The sequence below is a fragment of the Nicotiana tabacum genome, chromosome 6, assembly GCF_000715075.1.
Source record: "Nicotiana tabacum cultivar K326 chromosome 6, ASM71507v2, whole genome shotgun sequence".
In the NCBI taxonomy this organism is placed as follows: domain Eukaryota; kingdom Viridiplantae; phylum Streptophyta; class Magnoliopsida; order Solanales; family Solanaceae; genus Nicotiana; species Nicotiana tabacum.
Genome location: NC_134085.1, coordinates 140036141 through 140059646, shown reverse-complemented (window position 1 = coordinate 140059646; position 23506 = coordinate 140036141). Strand labels below are relative to the sequence as shown.

The 23506-nt window shown below is 35.6% G+C and overlaps 2 protein-coding genes across 3 annotated transcripts; one reads left to right on the top strand and one right to left on the bottom strand.

Annotated features, from left to right (window-relative positions):
- Positions 1-299: 299 nt before the first annotated feature.
- LOC107770619 (ABC transporter C family member 10) lies at positions 300-7572 on the top strand. Of its 2 annotated transcripts, none has more exons than XM_016589944.2 (12): positions 300-669; positions 1395-3462; positions 3627-3947; positions 4029-4115; positions 4300-4887; positions 4997-5161; positions 5513-5807; positions 5925-6139; positions 6215-6520; positions 6624-6687; positions 6760-6999; positions 7082-7572. In XM_016589944.2, the coding sequence occupies exons 2-12, from the start codon at positions 1417-1419 to the stop codon at positions 7192-7194; spliced, it is 4440 nt and encodes a 1479-aa protein (XP_016445430.1). In that variant the 5' UTR covers positions 300-669; positions 1395-1416; the 3' UTR covers positions 7195-7572. The 2 variants fall into 2 exon arrangements, with proteins under 2 accessions (XP_016445430.1, XP_016445431.1); XM_016589945.2 differs by lacking the exon at positions 300-669 and adding an exon at positions 729-1107.
- A 703-nt stretch (positions 7573-8275) lies between these two features.
- LOC107770620 (uncharacterized) lies at positions 8276-11021 on the bottom strand. The gene is made up of 2 exons (XM_016589946.2): positions 10549-11021; positions 8276-8756 (listed from the first exon to the last, which is right to left on the bottom strand). Exons 1-2 carry the CDS (start codon positions 10947-10949, stop codon positions 8651-8653), a joined length of 507 nt encoding a protein of 168 aa, XP_016445432.1. The 5' UTR covers positions 10950-11021; the 3' UTR covers positions 8276-8650.
- Between the last annotated feature and the right edge of the window lie 12485 nt (positions 11022-23506).

Sequence of the window (23506 nt, the reverse complement as noted above, 5' to 3'; positions counted from 1 at the left end):
TGGTCCAGTGTAATTTACTGGAGTTCAAATTTTTTATATATGAGATTCGAACATAATATGTTGTACTGCAGTTTCAATAATATATACTGGGAGTTTAAACGCAGGAGCTCCACAATCCAACATATAATGATAAAACTTTTCGTGTTTCAACTAGAGTATTTTTGCACAGATTTTATATCCGCATAAAATAACAACTTCATAAATAACAATTATTTTTCAATTAACAATCCGAGAACTGGCTAATACATGCTAGTTTCACCATATATATATATATATATAGAGAGAGAGAGAGAGCGCCTAGAGGCCGGAGTGGAGAAAAAATAGTGAGAGGGAAAAGACAACAACATTTGTTAGACAGCAGATACGTGAGCGCTGACGCTATACAAATGCAACTCCGCCTCTGATCACCCTATCTCACATTAATAGGAGTACTATATAACAAGAACAAACCCATAGCCATCAAATTATACATACTTCCCTAAGACATTAATTGGCAACTATACACGCCGAATTTTATAATACTATACTGTTTGTCTGCCGCTTTGCCTAACATGAATGAAATTACAAATTTATTCAGTATGAACTTAATTCTCTGTTTTATTTAAGGATTAAATTGGTGATAATTTCCGAAACTCGCGGCCTTTTTGTCGTCCACATTCTGCTCTTCTGGTTAGTCCTCCTGTTTAATGTTTTCAAATTTATAACTCTCTGACATTACTGGGCATCCTATGCGCACGCAGCATATTTGTTTTTTCACTTCCTACATTTAAGCTGTTGGCCAGTTTATATTCTCTATTTTTTTGGGGGGGTCTTTGGTTCGGTGTTATTACTGTTGTTTAAATGTTTTGTTGGATCTCGCATCTGAATTTATTATCATATTATGCTGAGTAGATTCTCGCTGCTCGATATGAAGTGACAATACATTGTTGTATAAGCACCAATTAACCGCTTCCTGTTCTCTTGGAACCGCTCTTGCTTTCAGTTTTATTTTGTGTTGTCTCACTGTCTAGCATGAAAGCAGTTGAGTGGTGTGGACTGTGGATGTATAGTAGTGATTATCTAAATCTTTATCTGTGATCACATTTATGTTGTAAATAACATATTAAGGTACATCAAGTTCTTTTTGGCATTTTTTTGGGACCTTTTTGGCTGCTGTTTTCATCTTACTTTTTGCAATAATTGATCCTAAAGTTGTGAATTGCAATAATTCTTTATCTTGCACTTTTTTTTCCACTCCTTTTTTCCTGTTTCCCCCCCACTAGAATGCTCCTTCACTAGTCTGATCAAGTTAATACATTCGTGATACCAGGAGTTGAAATGTTGAATTTGCCCATTGCATGGATTTATTGAGTACTAATTAAAGTTTAAATCTTTGGACTGAAATTTCATTTCAGGGCTTAGAAATTGGAGGAGGAGATGGAGGACATTTGGGCTGTATTTTGTGGAGCATCAGATTGCTCGAATAAGAATGGAAAGCCTTGTACTGCTGATTGGGTGTCCGTGGCACACCCTTCATCTTGTATCAATCATGCGTTGATCATTTGTTTCGATGTTATACTCCTGCTCTTCTTCCTATTGACACTGTTTTCTAAGACATCCTTAAAATACACCAATATTCCTGCTCGCTTTTCTGTGTTCTCACGTTTGCAGTTGGCTTCTGCTATTTTCAATGGTTTACTGGGGATACTGTATTTGTCCTTTTTCATTTGGGTGTTTGAAGATCAGGTGAAGAAAACCCATAGTACATTACCACTGCATTGGTGGTTACTAATCTTGTTCCATGGAATTACTTGGTTATCCATAAGTTTAACCGCAAGCCTTCGGGGAAAACATATTTCAAGAACCCCTCTGAGGCTCTTGTCAATTCTCGCCTTCGTCTTTGCTGGAATTTTTGCTGGTATGTCCGTCGTTGTGGCTATTCTTGATAAAGTGCTAACAATGAAGATAGCTCTAGATGTTTTGTCCTTTGTAGGAGCATGTTTATTGTTGTTATGCACCTACAAGGGGCTGCGGCATGAAGAGAGTGATGAAACTGATCTTTATGCTCCTTTAAATGGTGCTGCCAATGGAATCAGTAAAAGCGATTCGATTAGCTCTGTCACTTCCTTTGCTAAGGCTGGGATTCTTAATAAAATGTCATTTTGGTGGTTGAATTCACTGATGAAGAAAGGGAAGCAGAAAACTCTTGAGGATAAAGACATACCCAAATTACGTGAGGCCGATCGTGCTGAATCATGTTACTTAATGTTTATGGATATACTGAACAAACAGAAACAAGTTGATCCCTCTTCCCAACCATCCATTTTGAAGACAATTGTGTTATGTCACCGGAAGGAGCTAATTGTGTCAGGATTCTTCGCGCTGCTGAAAATAACTACTCTTTCTGCTGGTCCGCTGCTTCTTAATGCATTCATTAAGGTTGCTGAAGGAGATGTAGCTTTTAAAAATGAGGGATTTCTATTGGCCATTCTGCTTTTTATATCAAAGAACTTGGAATCCTTGTCACAAAGGCAGTGGTACTTCAGGAGCAGACTAATTGGTCTAAAAGTAAGGTCTTTACTTACAGCAGCCATTTATAAGAAGCAGATAAGACTATCCAATGCTGCTAAGCTGATGCATTCTAGTGGCGAAATCATGAACTACGTAACTGTGGATGCTTATCGAATTGGAGAGTTTCCTTTTTGGTTGCATCAGACCTGGACAACGAGTGTCCAGCTCTGCTTTGCACTTATCATTCTCTTCCACGCAGTTGGACTTGCAACTTTTGCATCCTTGGTAGTGATTGTACTAACTGTGCTGTGCAATACCCCTCTTGCAAAGTTGCAACATAAATTCCAGACCAAGCTAATGGTAGCACAAGATGATAGGCTCAAGGCTATCTCAGAAGCTCTTATAAATATGAAAGTTCTGAAATTATATGCATGGGAAACTCATTTTAAAAGTGTCATTGAAAGTATGAGGAGAGTTGAAGAGAAATGGTTATCAGCCGTTCAGTTGCGCAAGGCATATAATAGTTTCCTTTTCTGGTCATCACCTGTTTTGGTCTCTGCTGCAACATTTGGGGCTTGTTATTTCCTAGGTGTTCCACTGTACGCAAGCAATGTTTTCACCTTTGTAGCAACTTTACGTCTAGTTCAGGATCCAGTGAGAACCATTCCAGATGTTATTGGTGTGGTGATTCAAGCCAAGGTCTCCTTTGCAAGGATTGTCAAGTTCCTTGAGGCCCCTGAGCTGGAAAATGCAAATGTTAGGCAGAAGCACAACTTTGGAAGTCCTGATCATGCCATACTTATCGAATCAGCTAATCTCTCATGGGAAGAGAATCCGTCTCGGCCTACTTTGAGAAATATTAATTTGGAGGTTAGACCCGGACAGAAGATTGCTATATGTGGGGAGGTGGGCTCGGGAAAGTCAACTCTTTTGGCAGCAATGCTTGGAGAGGTTCCAAGTATCCAAGGAACTGTAAGTTGCATTGGTTAGTTACTGTTTTCCTTGCTAGGAAGGAAATGACAAGTAGGTTCTCGAAGTTGTTATTGCAGGCACATTCATAGCTTACTTCACTTCATGCATATCTAAGAAAATAATTCCGTAGTCCCAACTGATTATAGATTCTCTATGTTCTGCAGGTTCAAGTTTATGGAACAATTGCTTACGTCTCTCAATCGGCATGGATTCAGACAGGGTCAATACGAGAAAATATTTTGTTTGGTTCTCCACTGGATAGCCAGAGATACCAGCAAACTTTGGAGAAGTGTTCACTGTTAAAAGACCTTGAGTTGCTACCTTATGGTGATCTCACTGAAATAGGTGAAAGAGGAGTTAATCTTAGTGGTGGTCAAAAGCAGCGCATTCAACTTGCTCGTGCATTATATCAGAATGCTGATATATATCTGTTGGATGATCCATTCAGTGCTGTAGATGCCCATACTGCTAGTAGCCTATTCAATGTGAGAAATTTTGTTGACAGTATTGTGCTTCATAGAATTTCTTATGATTTGCAAGCTCAAGTCTGAACTGGTCTTTTGCAGGAATATGTCATGGGAGCTCTCTCAGGGAAAACTGTCTTGCTTGTGACCCACCAAGTTGATTTTCTTCCTGCATTTGATGTGGTTCTGGTTAGTTTTTCTTGATGAACTTCTCTTTCTAATACGACTTCTTATCATTTATCTTTCAAAGAAAAAAAAAAGGAAGTAAACTCTCAAACTCCTGATATATTTTCTGTAAAATCACAGTAGTCTTTGAAACTGAATGGTAATATTTACAAGAAGTGTCCTTATATATGTCTACTTTTATACACAGTTAATGTCAGATGGAGAAATTTTACATGCAGCGCCATATCATCAGTTGTTGGCCTCGAGCAAAGAGTTTCAGGACTTGGTTGATGCACACAAAGAGACTGCTGGTTCAGAAAGGGTTGCAGAGGTTAATTCTTCATCAAGGCGGGAATCTCATACAAGAGAAATTCGTAAAACTGATACCGGCAAAAAATCTATAGCCTCTGTAGGTGATCAGTTGATTAAGCAAGAAGAGAGAGAAGTGGGAGACACTGGATTTAAGCCTTATGTTCAGTATCTAAATCAGAACAAAGGGTACTTCTTCTTTGCTGTGGCTGTAATCTCGCACATAACGTTTGTGGTTGGTCAGATAACACAGAACTCCTGGATGGCAGCAAATGTTGATAATCCTCAAGTTAGCACTTTGAGACTGATTACAGTTTACTTGCTAATTGGAGGTGTATCAACGCTGTTTCTGCTCTCTAGATCCCTGTCAACGGTTTTTTTGGGTTTGCAATCATCAAAGTCCTTGTTCTCACAGCTACTAAATTCTCTTTTCCATGCTCCTATGTCATTTTACGACTCTACACCTCTGGGAAGGATTTTAAGCAGGGTAAATACATCAAATGTGATCATTGAAAAATAAGCTATAACGTTGATATTAAGGATGTTTATGGACCTAACCATTTTTGCCACCTCTCCACTACCTCCCATGTATGCAGGTCTCATCAGATTTGAGTATAGTTGATCTTGATATTCCATTCAACTTGGTTTTTGCCTTTGGAGCTACCACAAACTTCTACTCTAATCTTACAGTGCTAGCCGTTGTCACTTGGCAAGTTCTGGTTATCTCCATCCCAATGGTTTGTCTTGCCATTCAGTTGCAGGTAAGAGATGGGTGTTTGATTTATCTCAGCACCCTTTATACACCCCTTGCACATACACACTCTCAATCATTATGTAGAACATCCAGGCAATAGATCCTTCAATATATTAAATTTTGAATTTCATGTCTTTGCCCATCGGCTTCTTGTATGAAAATAGTACAGAATTTATAGTTAAACGTTTTCCATATACGCTCATAGTTTGAATATATGATAGTCTGGAGTTCAAATAAATTAGAGATTCTCTGACTAGGATTGGAGGATTATGAAAGTTCAATTCTCTGCAGCACTATTCTCTTATGTGCCAGCAGTAGCTGATAAATTGGATTCTTGACTTTCTCTTACTCTTGGCAGAAATACTACTATGCGTCTGCCAAAGAGTTGATGCGGATAAACGGTACAACCAAATCATTTGTGGCCAACCATCTTGCTGAATCTATTGCCGGATCTGTGACTATAAGAGCATTCAAAGAGGAAGACAGATTTTTCATGAAGACTTTTGAGCTAATCGATATAAATGCCAGTCCTTTCTTCCTCAATTTTGCAGCAAATGAGTGGTTGATACAACGACTTGAAACTATTAGTGCAATTGTTCTAGCATCCTCGGCACTTTGCATGGTTTTGCTTCCTCCGGGGACTTTCAGCTCAGGTATGCCATTAACTAATATTACTCTTGGGATTTGATAAAGAACTCTACGTTATTGTTTCTTAACCTTTCGCTTAAACAGAAGAGCTTTTCTGATAACAGCCGCTTATTCTTTTGCAGGATTTATTGGGATGGCTTTGTCCTATGGTCTTTCCTTAAACATGTCTCTTGTTTTTTCCATTCAAAACCAGTGCACGCTAGCAAACTACATTATTTCTGTAGAAAGACTTAACCAGTATATGCACATTCCAAGTGAAGCGCCTGAAATTGTTAAAGAAAACCGTCCGCCAGTCAATTGGCCAACAAGGGGTAAAGTTGAAATTCAAGATTTACAGGTAAATTTCTTCTCACCACCTAATTTTCTTGTATTTAGAACTGATCAAGATGCTGATCAGTGTTCTCCAAAACAGATCAGATATAGGGAAGATTCCCCGCTTGTTCTTAGGGGGATCACTTGTACATTTGAAGGAGGTCATAAAATTGGTATTGTTGGCCGGACTGGCAGTGGCAAGACTACTCTCATCGGTGCCCTATTTAGATTAGTGGAGCCAGCAGGTGGAAGGATTTTGGTAGACGGAATTGACATTTCTAAAATTGGTCTCCATGATCTAAGGTCCCGATTTGGGATTATACCTCAGGACCCTACACTCTTCAATGGAACAGTAAGATACAACTTAGATCCCTTATGTCAGCATACTGATGACGAAATGTGGGAGGTAATTTGCGTTTACTTATTATGTATTGGGTCATTTATCTTTTTCGAATTTTATGGTGAATGTGTCTAATTTCTTGATTTCATTGTCATCTTCATTGATACAGGTTCTTGGGAAGTGTCAGCTAAAAGAGGCAGTTGAGGAAAAAGAGAAGGGGCTTGACTCATTGGGTAAGCTTTTCTAAGAACATGTCTGATTGTGTTATCCAAGTGGGGTGCTTCTAACTTTGGTAGTCTTTTCAGTTGTGGAAGATGGATCAAACTGGAGCATGGGGCAGCGGCAATTGTTCTGTTTGGGACGTGCTCTTTTGAGGAAAGCCAAGATTTTGGTGCTTGACGAAGCAACTGCGTCGATCGACAATGCCACTGATATGATATTGCAGAAAACTATTAGGACAGAATTTGCTAATAGTACTGTTATTACTGTTGCCCATAGGATACCCACAGTAATGGATTGTACAATGGTTCTGGCCATTAGCGATGGTAAGACCTGTTTGTTTACTTTGAAACACTACTATGAGTATGTTTATGTTGTAATGACTTTTAACTTTGGTGATGAATACAGGAAAGCTAGTTGAGTATGATGAACCAATGAAGCTAATGAAGAACGAAGGTTCACTCTTCGGGCAGCTTGTGAAGGAGTATTGGTCTCATTATCAGTCAGCAGAATCTCATTGAAGCTAACTGCATATTTTGCATTATCTTCTTTGGCCTAAAACATACTGCCCATGTAGTTGAAACTGCTGTGGATTGCCCACAAGCCGCCATTAGGATCGATCTACTTTCCATGAGCATGTGAAGTTAATCAAGATTAGGAATCTGGAATAACATAGGGACTGTGGGGCATTAAAAGAAGTAAAGGAGTTGGTGCTCAGAATTCTAATTGCTTAACATGCTAGTGCAGATTGGAAAGCTTGGGAGGTAGTGAGCCCGTATAATTGTAGTTTATGTCAATCCTCTTGATTTTGTACGCATATTCTTCATCGGATGTATGTTCATAGATGTATACCATCTTCCACCAGTATAAATGAAGTTATTTGCCACCTCGGCACTTCAGACGTTTGTGTTATAGACGCACAATATCATCTTGTTATTCCTTATCCCCAGTTAAAGAATTCTCAGAATGTCATGACATAGTTATGCTATTATTGTCAGCTAATAAGCCGTAACATTTCTCCATCGTTATTAAGGATGAAGGGCTAGCAATTCCATAGTCAATTGGTGCAATCTAACAAATAATGAAAGAAAGGATACATCTCTTGCTAGTAATACCACGTGACGAATAACATTTTATTCGTAAAATCTGTACTATATCCTATATAGGACCAATTTTGCTTTCAACCAATTTGAACGAGTTTGCCAAAATGAAAATATTGAACAAGAGTCTGCATATGATTGCCTAAACTTCAGTGCTGCATCAGAAAATCTGTGTAGTGCAAAACATCATTAAAACGGTAAATCTCTCAGCATTTCCTAAGGAAAAAAGATCTTTGGTTTTCTGTAGCCATGCTATTCATACCAAAACCATGGTAACTAGAACAGGAATGTTGGTGGTCCAAACAACTTCATAAGCCAGGTCTTGGATCTGAATTATCGGTCTTACCACTTGTATCTGTAGACCAACTTTAATTTAATCTCTCAGCATCTTCTTATCTTTAGAATCTTGATCCTGATATTTGAACTTAAAAGTGAAAGGGGAAAAAAACACTTCAGCCAATATCACAGAGGAGCCATACAATTAAGTGGAAGTACCAACTTATAAAATCACCAAAAAAATATATATAAAAGAAAGAAGAACCCTGAATTCCGATCCATATGAATAGTTGTCTACCAACAGTATATGAACTAGCCTAAAATCCTGTTCTAATCATTTTTGTTCTGAATGACAAACATCAATAGAAGTAGATGATCATCAGCAGGTAATTTATGAAAGAGAACAATATTTCTCAAAGATCACTATACCACTTAAACTTAATCCAACCCCACAATATCTCTCTAAAGATCCCTCCTAAAATAATTAAGATTCCACTGTTATCTCTATGAGTTCTTGGGAAAAATTAATCATTAGAATTGCTTGAAATTGAGACGGATCAGCAATGCAGGTAACTGACATCCGCACGTGAAATCTTTATCCTTATGGACCTCCAAGTATGGCATTTTCAATATCTTCCCTACTCAGTGCATAGCTGAATCTTCTCTCAACATCTTTCTCAAGATTTCCAGGTCCACTCTTCAGATACCTGTATTTCAAGAAACATTCAGCATGTATTAGATCAAAGTTCAAACTGGTGATGCAGTATTCTTTGAAATATGCAATCAAGAATTGCCACAATATAGTTTGGTATGATCTAGTAATTGTTGATCACAGTACGACAATGTCAATAGGACTAGTAGTAATTTAGTTCTTCAAAATTCTTCACAACTATGTTTTGCATTTCAAAGTGAGAAAGACGGCTTATTTTTTATGACGAGAGAAAGACAATTTCTTGTTCTTCTAAAAAGGATGAAACCATCCGAAGGCCTGATTCCTCTGTAAGTAAAGACATTTATCCAATAATATCTATATATAACCAATACACAGCATTTTCAACCGCTGTCAATGTAAGTTATTATGCTGTTACCTGATTCACTTTTATTCTTTATAAACAGTAGCATCTGGGACTTCTGGTAGCTTCTTTTGCATCATACACCAAAATGTTAAAATTAATACTTTTAAGAAGTGCAAAGAAGTTTTCAATAGATTAACAAAGCGTACAATCGTACCAGAAGGAAAAAGCAAGCAACGAATGAAAAATATATATCCGCATAGTTTACTCAGGATTCATGGCGGATATTGTTTTAGCAGGTTTTTCAGCATTAAGCATGATTGAGTTATCAAATAAACCTAACACGGGACTTGCTTATCAAAAGCGGGTTCACTATTTAGTATATGTACAATTTTCTTTTTCTGGAATATAACTTGAATGAATAAAGTTTATGTTCCTTATCAAAAAAAAAAAAAAAGAATAAAGTTTATGTTTAAAAATAGATTGCAATTCGAACAGTACAACCTATATATGGTAGTTTCTTACAATTAATCGACCAAACAACCCTTCTTTGTAAAACCAAATCTAAGCCAGCGTAACCTCTTCTAACTCCAACATTTAGTCATAAACAGCAGATGCTGGTGGTGAAGAAAGCAACTTCCCACATTAATAAGAACCAAATCATATTAATAAATGGGCCTTTTTCAAGCTACCCTCTTGATCATGAATTTCACACCATAAAATGAAATTTTGTTCCAGTACCCTAAAATCAGGGAAAAAATCCTATCAATCACTCAACCAATTAAGCCATAGTTGGGTTCGGCCATACAAATCCTTCATTCACATTCTTCTTCCATTAGGCCCATTTCATTCCAAAACACACGTGTAAATCAGCTAAATGTAACCAAACAAGACATATTAAAAAAGTGATCCTTTATAATAACTGTGCATATTGATAAATGGGCCATTTTCAAGCTACCCTCTTGATCATGAATTTCACACTAAAAACTGTATCTTGTTCCAAACCTAAAATCAGAAAACATCCTATTAATCACCCAATCAACCAAACTATAGTTGGGTTTGGCCATATGAATCCTCCATACACATTCTGCTCCAATTAGGCCCATTTCATTCTAATACCAAAGACATACATAAAGCAGCTCCATTAAACCAATGTATATATTTAAAAAATGATATTTAATTATAAACTGTTCATCAAGATAATACTCCCTCCGTTTCAATTTGTTTGGTGACTCGGCATGAAATTAAGAAAGAAATAAAGATTCATGAAATTTGTGATATTAAATATGTCATAACATTTGTGTAGCTATAAGACTTTTGAAAAGTGCCATTAAATATGGCACGATCTTAAACATACCATAACATTTATGTGATCATAAAAGCTTCTCATTAACAAATTTAGAAATGTATGATTCTTTTTAGAAGAGACTAATGATAAGGAAATAGTGTCAAACAAGGTGGAATGGAGGGTGTACTAAACACTAACCTTATATAGAGGTCAGTGATATCAAGTGACAAGTGAGCATGCCAATCTGGCTTTTCAACAAACCAAAGAGCTCTATCATCTCTACTCTGATAAAACCCCAAACTCCTCAACCAGGCTTCTATGCAGGGCAAACTATGAGAGTACAAAGCCTTCTTCTTATCGGGAAGTTTCTGAAGCCATTCGTCCACTGTCTGAGACACTTCTGCTTCTTCGGAAGACTTGGAACATGCCACCCTTGTCCTTGACGGTGAAGATGAAGTAAGAGGAGAGGGACGTGAACGGAATTTGGAGAGAAGTAAAGGACTTGGAAGAAAGAATCTTGAAAAATTTGAAGGTGGTGGAGAAATAATAGATAATAATAATCTGTCTGTGCTAAGCGATGCAGTCGAAATGGTCGACATTTGTGTTCTATTCCTCTACTACTCTGCTTCCGCCTATGTGGTTGAAGGAAGATGAAGATAGGATTCCAACGACGTCGTATTTGTGCATTTCAACCCAAACTAGCTATACCATTGAATTATTCTACGTCATCAATATTTGATTCATTTGCTAAGTTCCATTTCGATACAATTTTTAAAACTTCAAGAATTGAAATTGCTGCAATTTTTAAATCTACTTTATGTTCATTTCGTAATATTTAAGTTGATTTCATTTAAATACTAAACGATAAATCACGGTTATCTAACCATTAAACTTCAACCAAAGTGACAAACTGATTTAATTCAAATTAGTTTGGTAAACAAATTAATTGATTCTTTGTATCTTATGTTTTGTTAAGTTTAAAAATAATTTCTCATTTGTTAAAGTATTACATTAATTGATAGAATAAACAATTGTCTTCTTTTATGATTTTGAGCGATCTCATCTAGATCTAGTGACCCAATTTTTAGGTTGAGTTCGGTATAATTTTCAATATATATATTTCTGCAACAATACACCCCATGTTATATTATTTATGCTTCAAATTCTAGTCAATGGGAGGTGTTAGAATCCTATATTTATTGAGTTAATTTATATCTACTCTAAAACTAGTACTATATTAAAAGCACGAAACCCCTTAGCGAAATGTCGTTCGTCTTTTTTACTCTTTAAAAATTAATTTCACATTGGACAAAATAGTTATTTTACTTATTTTCCTATAGTTAGGATTTTGAAATCACCTAAAATTTTGGACCTTATATTCTTCCTTATTTGAACTCGGTAGAAACTCCTAATATTTAGAAATCGATTAAGTTTTACATTGTATAAATTAATTCCTTGTTTGAAGTACTAACATAAGTATAATTAATATCTTTCACGTTAATTTTATGACTCTTTAGGAGATTGAAATTAGCTTAAATTAGTTTTAGTTCATTGCAGAAACAAGTTACTTACAAATATATATTCACACTTTTTAAAAAGTTTAAAGATAATTGTATACTTAATATTGGAACTAATTAATCAATATGTATTAGTTTCGAAGTCAAAGTTCACCATCTTTGCTAAACAAATATACGTGGATATACTATTAAATATTTTATTCAAATATGCTATCGATCAACTCAATCATTCAGAAATAACATGCAATATAACAGAGTGAAATAAGAGATAGGATTTTTTTTTTAAAAATTTAATCAAATAAACAAACAAAAAAACAAAAAAAAAGCCTATTGCACGTGTCACGACCCAAAATCCACTAAGGGTTGTGATAGCGCCGGACACCGCTGTCAGGTAAGCCAACCATAAATACTTAATTAAATTCTCATTTAAACAATTGTGAAAAACTCTGATTTTTCTTCAATTTTTACTAGTAAAAGATACTCAGTTCAAATTAAATATACATGTCAAGAAGTCAATACAAAATACCCCAGAACCCGGTGTCACAAGTGCATGAGCTATTTCTAGGAAGCAATACAATACAACAACCGTCCGTAATACAAATTGGACAGAAAATAAATACAATAATCTGGAAGAAACTCTGCTGGCTGCGGGTCGTCTCGAGAAGTGCAGCTCACCTAAGTCTCCACATCAACCATGTTGCTACGCCCGCCAGGCCACTAGTGATGCATGTGCCTATGCAACAAAAATGCATAGCAAGTGTAGTATGAGTACGAAAACAACGTGTACCCAATGAGTATCTCGTCTAATCTCGAAGAAGTAGAGACGAGAGGTTGACTTTGATACTTACTAGTGGTCCAATAATGATACGTCCGTAACATAATGAATCGATGATTTATATAAACATGATTTATAATTCAATAGAGTGAAACATGTAAACAATTCTTTCTTTTATGTGAAATTTCTAAATTTCTTTTTTCATCATTTATACACATATTCTCAAGCCAGGAAGGGGCAATAACAACTTCAATAAGTTTCAAGGCAAGCAATACAAGCATGCGCAAATCATGTCGAGGTCGTACGGCTCGATCCAACAGAAATGTAAAATGTGCACTACCAAGGGTCGAACGGCCCGAACCATAGATGCATCTATTACCCCGCTCGCGAATCATACATACAACGCGGTCAACATAAATAAACAAATACCCCGCTCACGAATCATACATGCGACGCGGGCACACATAGATACACGTAGTCAAACAACCAATTAAGAGTTTATCGGGGAATGTTTATTCCAATAAAAGCCAATTCTCTTTTAATGATTTAAGAAAAATAAAATTTAAACTTTTTAAAAATTCATTTACCAATTCGATAGGGTTTATGCAATTCAAATGTCAATAAGATTACAAATATTCCAACTATAGCATGCTTTTGGGTCCTAGGCTACCCGGACTTAAATATAATAGTAGCTACGCACGGACTCTCGTCACCTCGTGCGTACGTAGCCCCCACAAATAGGAGCACATAACCAATTATTTCATCTATGGGGACAATTCCCTCTTACAAGGTTAGAAAGGAGACTCACCTCGCTCCGAAGTTCAATAACCGGCTTCCAAGCCCCTTCCGACGACTCAAACTGATGTCCCAGCGCTTCAAAACTAGCCAAATAATGGGAAAATCAATGAAAATATACCCTAATACTCATAACAATTCAATTTATATAAAATTCTAACTCCGCTCGAAAAGTTGGCAAAATCGCCCTCGGGCCCACGTGCCCAGATTCCGAAATTTTTCTAAGATAAAGTTTATCCCAACCTCATGAACTCAAATATATAATTGGCTCTCAATTTCATATCCAAAATCATGGTCAAAATCCAACAATACAAATTTTCTAGGTTTTCTTCAAAATTTCTACTAGTTTACATGATTTTCCATGTTAAAATATAGATATAATCTAAGTAATTAAATTGCAATAGGTGAGAATCACTTACCTTGATATGGATGATAAAAATGAAGCTCCAAAATAGCTCCTAGGTCGGCTCCCATGGAGGAAATAAGATAAAATGAGCCAAACCCATTTCTTTACACTTATACACTGCCCAGATGACTCTTCTTCGCGTTCGCGAGACCCCCATCGCGTTCGCGAAGAAGAAAAATTCTCAAAAACCATTTTCCAAACTCTTCTCAGACAATCTCTAGTATAATGGCCATAACTTTTGTACAAAATTCTAAATGACAAATGGTTTAACTTTTTGAAAATTAGACACCAAGATCTACAACTTTCATGTTTTGGTCATCTACCAATTCCTTATATATTTCGAGATATAAGCCTCCAAATTCAGCCCTGTGCAACACAAATTTCTTCTTCATCTTCCCGGACAGCCTATAATGTACCAGCCATAACATTTTGTACACAAATCCAAATGCTAAATGGTTTACATTTCTTAAAACTAGACCAAAGGGCTACAACTTTCATTTTTGGATCATCTCCCAATTCCTTATATATTGTGAGATATAAGCCTCCGAAATCAGACCTGCGCAACAGAGATTTTCTTCTTCGCGAACGCAAAGAACAAAATCCCTGAAGCCCAATCCTTCGTCGCGAATGTGAAGAACAACACCAAACACCAACACTAGTTATAGCAAAATAGCCCGAAATGATCCGAAACCACCCCGAAACAAACCCGAGGCCCCCGGGACCCCATCCAATTACACCAACCAGTCCCATAACATAACACGGACCTGCTCTAGGCCTCAAATCACATCAAACAACATCAAATCGTGATTCACACTCCAATTCAAGCTTAATAAACTTTAGAATTTCAAACTTCTACATTCGATGTCGAAACCTATCAAATCACATCCGATTGACCTCAAATTTTGCACACAAGTCACATTCGACATTACGGACCTACTCCAACTTTCGGAATTGGATTCCGACCTCGATATCAAAAAGTCCTCTTCCGGTCAAACTCCTCAAAAACCTCAAATTTCTATATTTAGCCAAATGACTCCAAAATGACCCACGGACCTCCGAATTCACTTTCGATCGCGCTCCCAACACCAGAATCACCATACGGAGCTATTCCCAGACTCGGAATTCCAAACAGACATTGATAACACTAAAATGTGCTTCAACCCAAACTTATGAAATTCTTTCAAAATGCTAACTTCCACAATAGGCGCCGAAACATTTCCGGATCTTCCAAAACCCAGTCCGGACATACGCCTAAGTCCGAAATCATCATACGAACCTGCTGGAACCTTCGAATCCCGATTCCAAGGCCGTTTACTCAAAAATCCAACCTTAGTCAATTTTTCAACTTAAAGCTTCTGAAATGAGAATTCTCTTTCCAAATCAACTCCGAATTTCCCGGAATTCAATTCCGATCATGCGCACAAGTCATAATACCTGAAGTAAAGCTGCTCATGGTCTCAAACTGCTGAACGATGCGCTAGAGCTCAAAACGACCGATCGGGTCGTTACAACACGTTTAGTTTACACTTAACTCAAACAATATCGAAAATCACAATGACTTCATCATATGCCACGCCACGAAATGTATATGTAGTAATGCAATTTATATTGCAACCATGTTGATTAATATTGATTATCTATATCTATATATTGATTGTCTTTTCCCTTTAAATATATATTACACGTTAATTAAAATATTATTTAATTATTTTTATAATATTTAATACTTTGCTATCAATAAAAATTATCACTTATTAAATCTTTTGTATTGAATTATTCGAAAGTCCTAATATTTTGGACATCAATATATCAAGAAGTTGAAAGGTACGTGGTTTTGAAACAAAATTGGTTTCATATCCAAAAGTAAAAATAAAAGCTAAAAATTGTTATAAAATAAAGACTGTAAAGTAAAGATAAGTATAGAGAGAAACTGATATATTATTCGAATTCAAACTGATGTACATAATGAACTGAAATCTCCTTTATCTATAGAAGAAAGAAAGGTACTGTGTAAGCTGGTATTGCAAGCTGCTGTGTAAGCTGCTACTGCAAGCTGCTGTGTAAGCTCTGCAAGCTGCTGTGTAAGCTGCTACTATAATAGATATGGATAATCTTCTACTGAGAGTAATGTTTATCCATAACAGAGTACTGAAAGGATAAGCTCATTGTACCATGTATAGATAATCTTCTACAGGGGTAATGTTTATCCATAACGGAGTACTGAAAGGATAAGCTCATTATATCCGATATGGATAATCTTTTACCGGGGGTAATGTTTATCCATAATCGAGTATCGAAAGGATAAACTTATTATACCCGGTATGTATAATATTCTATCGGAGATAATATTTATCCATAATCGGGTACCGAAGTGATAAGCTTCTCCAGAAGGCTTATTTCCAATAGAGTACTAAATAGATAAACATATTTACGGCGGAGTCCCATATGGATAAGCTTCTTCAGGAAGCTTATTTACAACGAAGTACTAAATGAACATCCATAATATAATATATTCATAACACTCCCACTTGGATGTTCATTAAAAGATAATGTGCCTCATTAAAATCTTACTAGAAAAAACCCCGTGGAAAAAAAATCCAGTGAAGAAAAAAGAGTACACATATTTAGTAATACGCATTGCTGGCTGTCTCATTAAAAACCTTGTAAGGAAAACCTTGAGGGAAAAACCTTAGTAAGGGAAAAGAGTACAACGCGCATTTTACTCTCCCTGAAGAAAACCTTATTTCAAATATTTGAGTCTGCGCATTCCAATCTTGTATACCATATTCTCAAAAGTTGAAGTTGGTAAAGACAATATGCTGGATTGTCACTTGAACTAATTTGATGCACATCAATTTCACAATTTTCCTGAAGATCATGTGTGTAGAATAATTCTGGTGAAATGTTCTTCATTCTATCTCCTTTTATAAATCCTCCATTTAATTGGGCTATGCATGCAACATTGTCTCTGTATAATATTGTGGGTCTTTTATCACATTTCAACTCACATTTTTCTCGAATGAATCACTGATCTCAACCATATGCACTCCCTCCTTGCCGATTTGAGATCGAGTTTTATGGGGATCAGATAAATAACCTGCATCTGCATAATCAATACGATCTGCACCACTTTTGTTAGCATTAGTAAGATAAATAAGTGCACCAACAACACTGAGATAGAGTATTTCAGGACCAAGGAGCTCCTCATCCTCTTCTAGAGGTTGGAACGGATCCTTATTCACTTCAAGTGATTGAATATTCATTGGTGTACTTAATGGGTACACTTTGTCCATGTAAAAGTATTTTTAAGACCCTCTTGGAGCTCTTCCGGAGTTCCAATAAGATTTATGTCACCAACATAAATAGCAAGTGTAACAAATTTTGATGACATTTTCTTTATAAAAATACATGGACAAATAACATAATTTATGTAACTTTCTTTCAGCAAATATTTACTGAGGCGATTATACCACACACGCACAGATTGTTTTAAACCGTACAAATATCTTTATAATTTGATCGAGTACATTTCTCAAGACTTTGAATTATATGCTTCAGGCATTTTAAATCCTCCAGGGATCTTCATATAGACATAATCAAATTAGTCATATAGGTTATGCCTTGCATTTAAATGACATGATATCTCCAGGTGTCTGGACTACAAGTCCGATCCTCACAAACTTTTATAATATTGTGCACTATATTGTATCAAATATATCGTCGACGATCATTTTGTATCGGCTCCTAAGCGGCATAACTTGTTGAGATCTCATCACTTTCTTTATTTCAGGTACCTAAACTTCTTCTGGAGTTTCATGAAATGTTATGTCATGAGCTCTTCTAGAGCTCATTTCCTCCTCATTATGATCATTTTGATCATTTGCTCCTATAATTTTTCAAGGATTGTTACTTTTGGAACCAATCGGTTTACTACGCTTCATGCGTGCAGTAAACTTTATCCTTCAGAGATTTTAATTTTAATAGGAGTATTTACAGCTGAAATATGATATTTAATTTTAGATCAGCAAATGCTTCTAGCATTTGACTTGAATTATCTTCTGAGTGAGGATCATATTAATGATAATTCGATTAATATAACATATTTTTCAGTTGTTTATTCCATCCCCCAAATGTTAGAAAAACTAACATATATCCCAAATCTTCTTTGGGAAACCTATCTTTGTTCTTTGTGGTACAGAAATTAATCATGTACCATGCATCAAAAGTTATCAGATAATAAAAATATTTGGTTTCTGATCCTAAACCAATTGTGAGGGGAGGACTTATCATATATTGTTGGTCTGATACATACAAGTGTTGTTGTATGCAATTTAGAAAATCTTAGACCAACACATGAAATTTTGTTCTCATAAGCAATAGTTTAACCATTAATAGGAGGTATTCAATGCTAAACCAACTTGGATATAAACCAGAATCATCAAGATGAAATATCTTGATTTCATAATCTAAAAATTATTCTCATAATCGAGAAAAGAAATTTCAAATGTCAAACTGCAGGTTGACAATAATCGCACATGTAACCATCTCATATATGCATCTATAAATAGTTCACATGATAGGTGAATGAGCCCATATTCACCTTTTATATATTCTAGAATTCGGGGATTTTAGTCCCAACTTTAGCTGGTATAATCAAGTTATTATGAGAACAAGCAACACAAGAGAATTCTTGAAGAATCTTCTAGTTCTTCGGTATATGCTTATCTGAATTCTCAAATAGCTCATTTAAAAATGGCAAATGAAAACTTCAAGTTTATCATGACATGTGCTATCTCTTAGTAAACTTCTAGTTTACTATGGCATAAACTTTTGCATTAGTAAACTTCTGATTTACTGTAGCTACTTTTGCCTCAGTAAAACTTCTTATTTACTGTGACTGCTTTTGCATTAGTAAACTTCTGATTTACTGTGATACATGATGTAGTAAAAATTGAAGAATAAGGTGGGTAACTTCTCACATGCATATTGTTTTACCCCTTTATAATTGTGGATACATGAAGATTTTCAATCTTAAGATCATTTATAGTCTCAATACGATAGCTATTTGTATTAGTAAACTTCGGGTTTACTACAAAATATGTTTTGACCCTAATCATATAATATAAATGTCATATTTGTATATAAGCTCTTCGAGAACCTTTATTTATTATCCACAATCTAATATTATTCGGACACTACTGGTGTCATGTGTTTTCTAGATAAACAGTTAGCTATTCAGGAGTTTTTGATATATTTTGTACTATCAAATATTGCTCAGATACTTCTAGTATCATGAGAGAAAATCATAATCAAATGGACAATATAAAGACAATTCTAAATTTATAAATATAAAAAAATTAAGAATTTTAGTAATTTTACCACCAACTTTGTGACAAATGTCTCCTTCAGGGAGAAACGCCGTTAACATCTGAATATATTATATCAAATCGGCAACCACATAGTCATTACATCCTTCGGCGAAAGATATATGAGTTGTTATTTCCTTCGGGGAACTCGGTAACTAACCATAACATATTAATGTGGTTGTAGTAGAAAGCATTCTACAAGAATGTTTTTGCCTTAGAATGATACTTAATAAAATATCCAAGATGTTTTACGTACAACAGGACGTGCGGTAATGATCTTTATGCCACAAAAATAATATTTATATCCTCTGTTATTCTAGCTCTTCAGGAGGTGAGTTGTGGTATTTCTTCATTCACTCCAGGAAATAAAAATGTGCTTCAAAAATAACTTTGAATAGGTTATTATTTTATTTAAGTACAGAAAGATACAGTTTCATAATATTTTCCTGCTTCAGGAGAAAATTTCAATTGTTTTACTACTTCAAGAGCAAATTAAAATACGAAATATTGAGTATTTTCTCTCGATCATATTACCTCTTCTGGAGGTGAATTGTAATATATTTACATCAAGAACGCATTTATATTTACGAACTTTATTAATATTATCACATTCACTTCAGGAAATGGATTAATATTTATCAAAAGTTCTCATCCTTCAGGGAACGGAACATAATTATCTGAACGCGCATTAATTACACAAATTGTGTGATGTCTTAGAAGCTCTTTTACGATAATGCTACTTCAGGAGCAAATCGAGGCATGCATGTACTATAGAGAATATTTCTCTAGCTTATCTTCAATTGTAACCATAGAAAGCCTAAATTATCACTTCTGGTGGTCATAGGTATATACTATTTCTGGTGGTTAACAAAAAAAATTAGTTACAATGAGATATACGAAACATAACCACTTCTGGTGGTTGTATATTTCTTGCAAACCCTGCTGGAGTATAAGTGGATCTAACAATATCATCCACTTTGTAACCCTTTATTAAAATAATACAGATAGAAACAAATACCAAAATAGGTAATGTATACGTAGCATATAACCAAGCAAACGATGATAAATATATTAAACCAAATATAAGCAACCACTACTGCCAAGAAGAAAAGCTCACCACCCAAGGATATAATCAGTCTTATGATGCTCGGAATTAACAAGATCTAATCACGGATGTAAGAGCGATGAACACTTATCAATTCTTCCATTTGAAAATACTGAATCAATCGCACAAGTCCATCTCCTTGGCGTGACTTAACTTAGTGCAAGCGGCTTCATCATAATCTATGCCCATATTTGAGCTATTTCTGCAACAAAATTCACAACAAGTAAATGATATAAACAAGTAAATGATATAGATGATGGATACCCTTTTCTTTTACTTCAGCCGCTTTTCTCTTGTATTATCTCTTTAGAATTTTTCCCCAAGTGAGCTGCTTTAATTTCTTCGCTTCCGTTTCCTTATACTTACAGATTCTCAGGATTACATGCAACTAGTAGAACACATTTAACTCATAGCTAATCTTACTACAAATGGAAACGTGATTTCTCCACCTTTTTCCACATCAAAAAAGTAGAGAAGGAATGAAGCAATCACTGAAATAGAAATTAAATTCGAAGCAAGTGCTCAGAATGGCAGAGTCTTGTGTTGATAACGTGTTATAAAATAAAGACTATAAAGTAAAGACAAGTATAGAGAGAAACTGATATATTATTTGAATTCAAACTGATGTACATAATGAACTGAAATCTCCTCTATTTATAGGAGAAAGAAAGGTGCTACTGCAAGCTGTTGTGTAAGGTGCTACAATACCAGATATGGATAATCTTCTATTGAGAGTAATGTTTATCCGTAACGGAGTACTGAAAGGATAAGCTCATTGTAACAGGTATAAATAATCTTCTATTGGGGTAATGTTTATTCATAACGGAGTACTGAAAAGATAAGTTCATTATACCCGGTATGGATAATCTTTTACCGGGGTAATGTTTATCCATAATCGAGTACCGAAAGGATAAACTTATTATACCTGGTATGGATAATCTTCTACCGAAGGTAATATTTATCCATAACCGGGTACCGAAGTGATAAGCTTCTTCAGGAGGCTTATTTCCAATAGAGTACTAAATAGATAAACATATTTACGGCGGAGTCTCATATGGATAAGCTTCTTCAGGAAGCTTATTTACTACGGAGTACTAAATGAACATCCATAATATAATATATTCAAAACACTTATTTATTAAATCCTATCTTATCCGAACTATGTTAGAAGTCTTGATATTTAAAAGTTTACAAAGCTTAGAATATTGAATAATATAACATGGCTCTAATTCAGTTGATATTATATTTGTACAATTTTTATATCATACAAAAAAAATTAAAATATTTTCTCTCCAACAATTAATAACAAAAAATGATTAAGAGTATAAAAGAAAATAAGATAACTGCTATAATTAGAGACAACACCAAAATTCATAATGAAATATATTTCTTCCTTTATTTAGGTAGCTAAATGGAATTAACTTTCATTATTTTCATAAACTTTTACTTTTTAATTTTATTTTGTTATCCAAATGCATTATTTAATAATTTTTAAAAATTATGTACTCATTGATATATGATAAACGCACAAAATGGATGCCTAAAAACTAAGAAGGAAGTATTATAAATAAAAACATGATAACTTGTGAAATCGAATAAAATTGTATAAGTGGAGTAAATTTTTATATGAATATACAAATGATTGAGTACTTCTATGCGGCATAATAGTTTCCTTTATTGAGTTAGCTAAATAGGATCAACGATCATTGTTTTTAAGATTTTATACTTTTTCTTTAAATTATGTTTTCTAATTTTAATATAATATTTATATGATTTTTAAAAACTTTATACTCATTGAAATAGGATATACGCACAAGGCGCGTAACCTAAGACTAGTAAAGGTAAAATACCTTAAACCCCTCATAAACTAGGCACGCATTATTGGTTACATTCTTAAACTATTTGTGGTCTTAATTACCTTCCTATACTTGGTTATTCTATAGTCGTTACCCCCTTGGACAATCTCATCCCAAGAAAGTGGCATGCACTCGCCTGCCACGTGGATTTTCCTGTCCATGTGGCATCTTTTTGGAATACTAAAATATGTTTTTTTTACCTTTTAAGTACAACAACAACAACAACTCAGTGAAATCCCACTAATGGGGTCTGGAGAGGGTAGTGTATACACAGACCTTATCCCTACCCCAAAGGGATAGAGAGGCTATTTCCGAAAGACCCTCGGCTCAAGGGAACAAAAGGACAAAAACAGAGAATATTAATATCACCACAGAAATAATAAGAAAAAATATGAACATGAAATCCAGAAGAAAGATGCAAGGTAAAGCGATAGCTATTAAATACATCATGCACTGAATTAGTAAGACACAACAATGACACTAGCTATCTTAGATAAAAACCCTACCAGACTAGTCTCGCAAAGGTATAAGTAAGGCAAAACTCAACTACCTCCTAGCATACAACCTTAATACTCGACCTCCACAACTTCCTATCAAGTCATGTCCTCGGAAATTTGAAGCATCGCCATATTATGCCTGATCACCTCTCCCCAATACTTCTTAGGCCGCCCTCTACCTCTTCTCGTCCCCTCCACAACTAGCCGCTCGCACCTCCTTACCGGAGCATCTGGACTTTTCCTCTGAACATGTCTGAACCATTTGAGCCTCGCTTCCCGCATCTTGTCATCAATGGGAGCCACTTGCACCTTCTCCCGAATATCATCATTCCTAATCTTATCCATCCTAGTGTGCCCGCACATCCACCTCAGCATCCTTATTTTTGCTACTCTCATCTTCTGGGTATGTGAGTTCTTAACAGGCCAACACTCAGCCCCATACATCATTGTTGGTCTAATCACCACTTTATAGAACTTACCTTTGAGAATCGGTCGCACTCTCTTGTCACACAAGACTCCAGATGCTAACCTCCACTTCATCCATCCTACCCCAATACGATGTGTGACATCCTCGTTGATCTCTCCTCCCCCTAGATAATCGACCCAAGGTACTTGAAGCTTCCTTTACTTGGAATGACCTGTGATTCAAGCCTCACATCCACGCCCACTTCCCCCGGCTCAGCGCTGAACTTACACTCCAAGTATTCCGTCTTCGTCCTGCTCAGCTTGAAACCCTTAGACTCAAGAGCTTGTCTCCAAACCTCTAGCCTCTCGTTAAGACCGGCTCACGACTCATCAATCAGAACTATGTCATCGGCGAATAGCATTCACCATGGCAC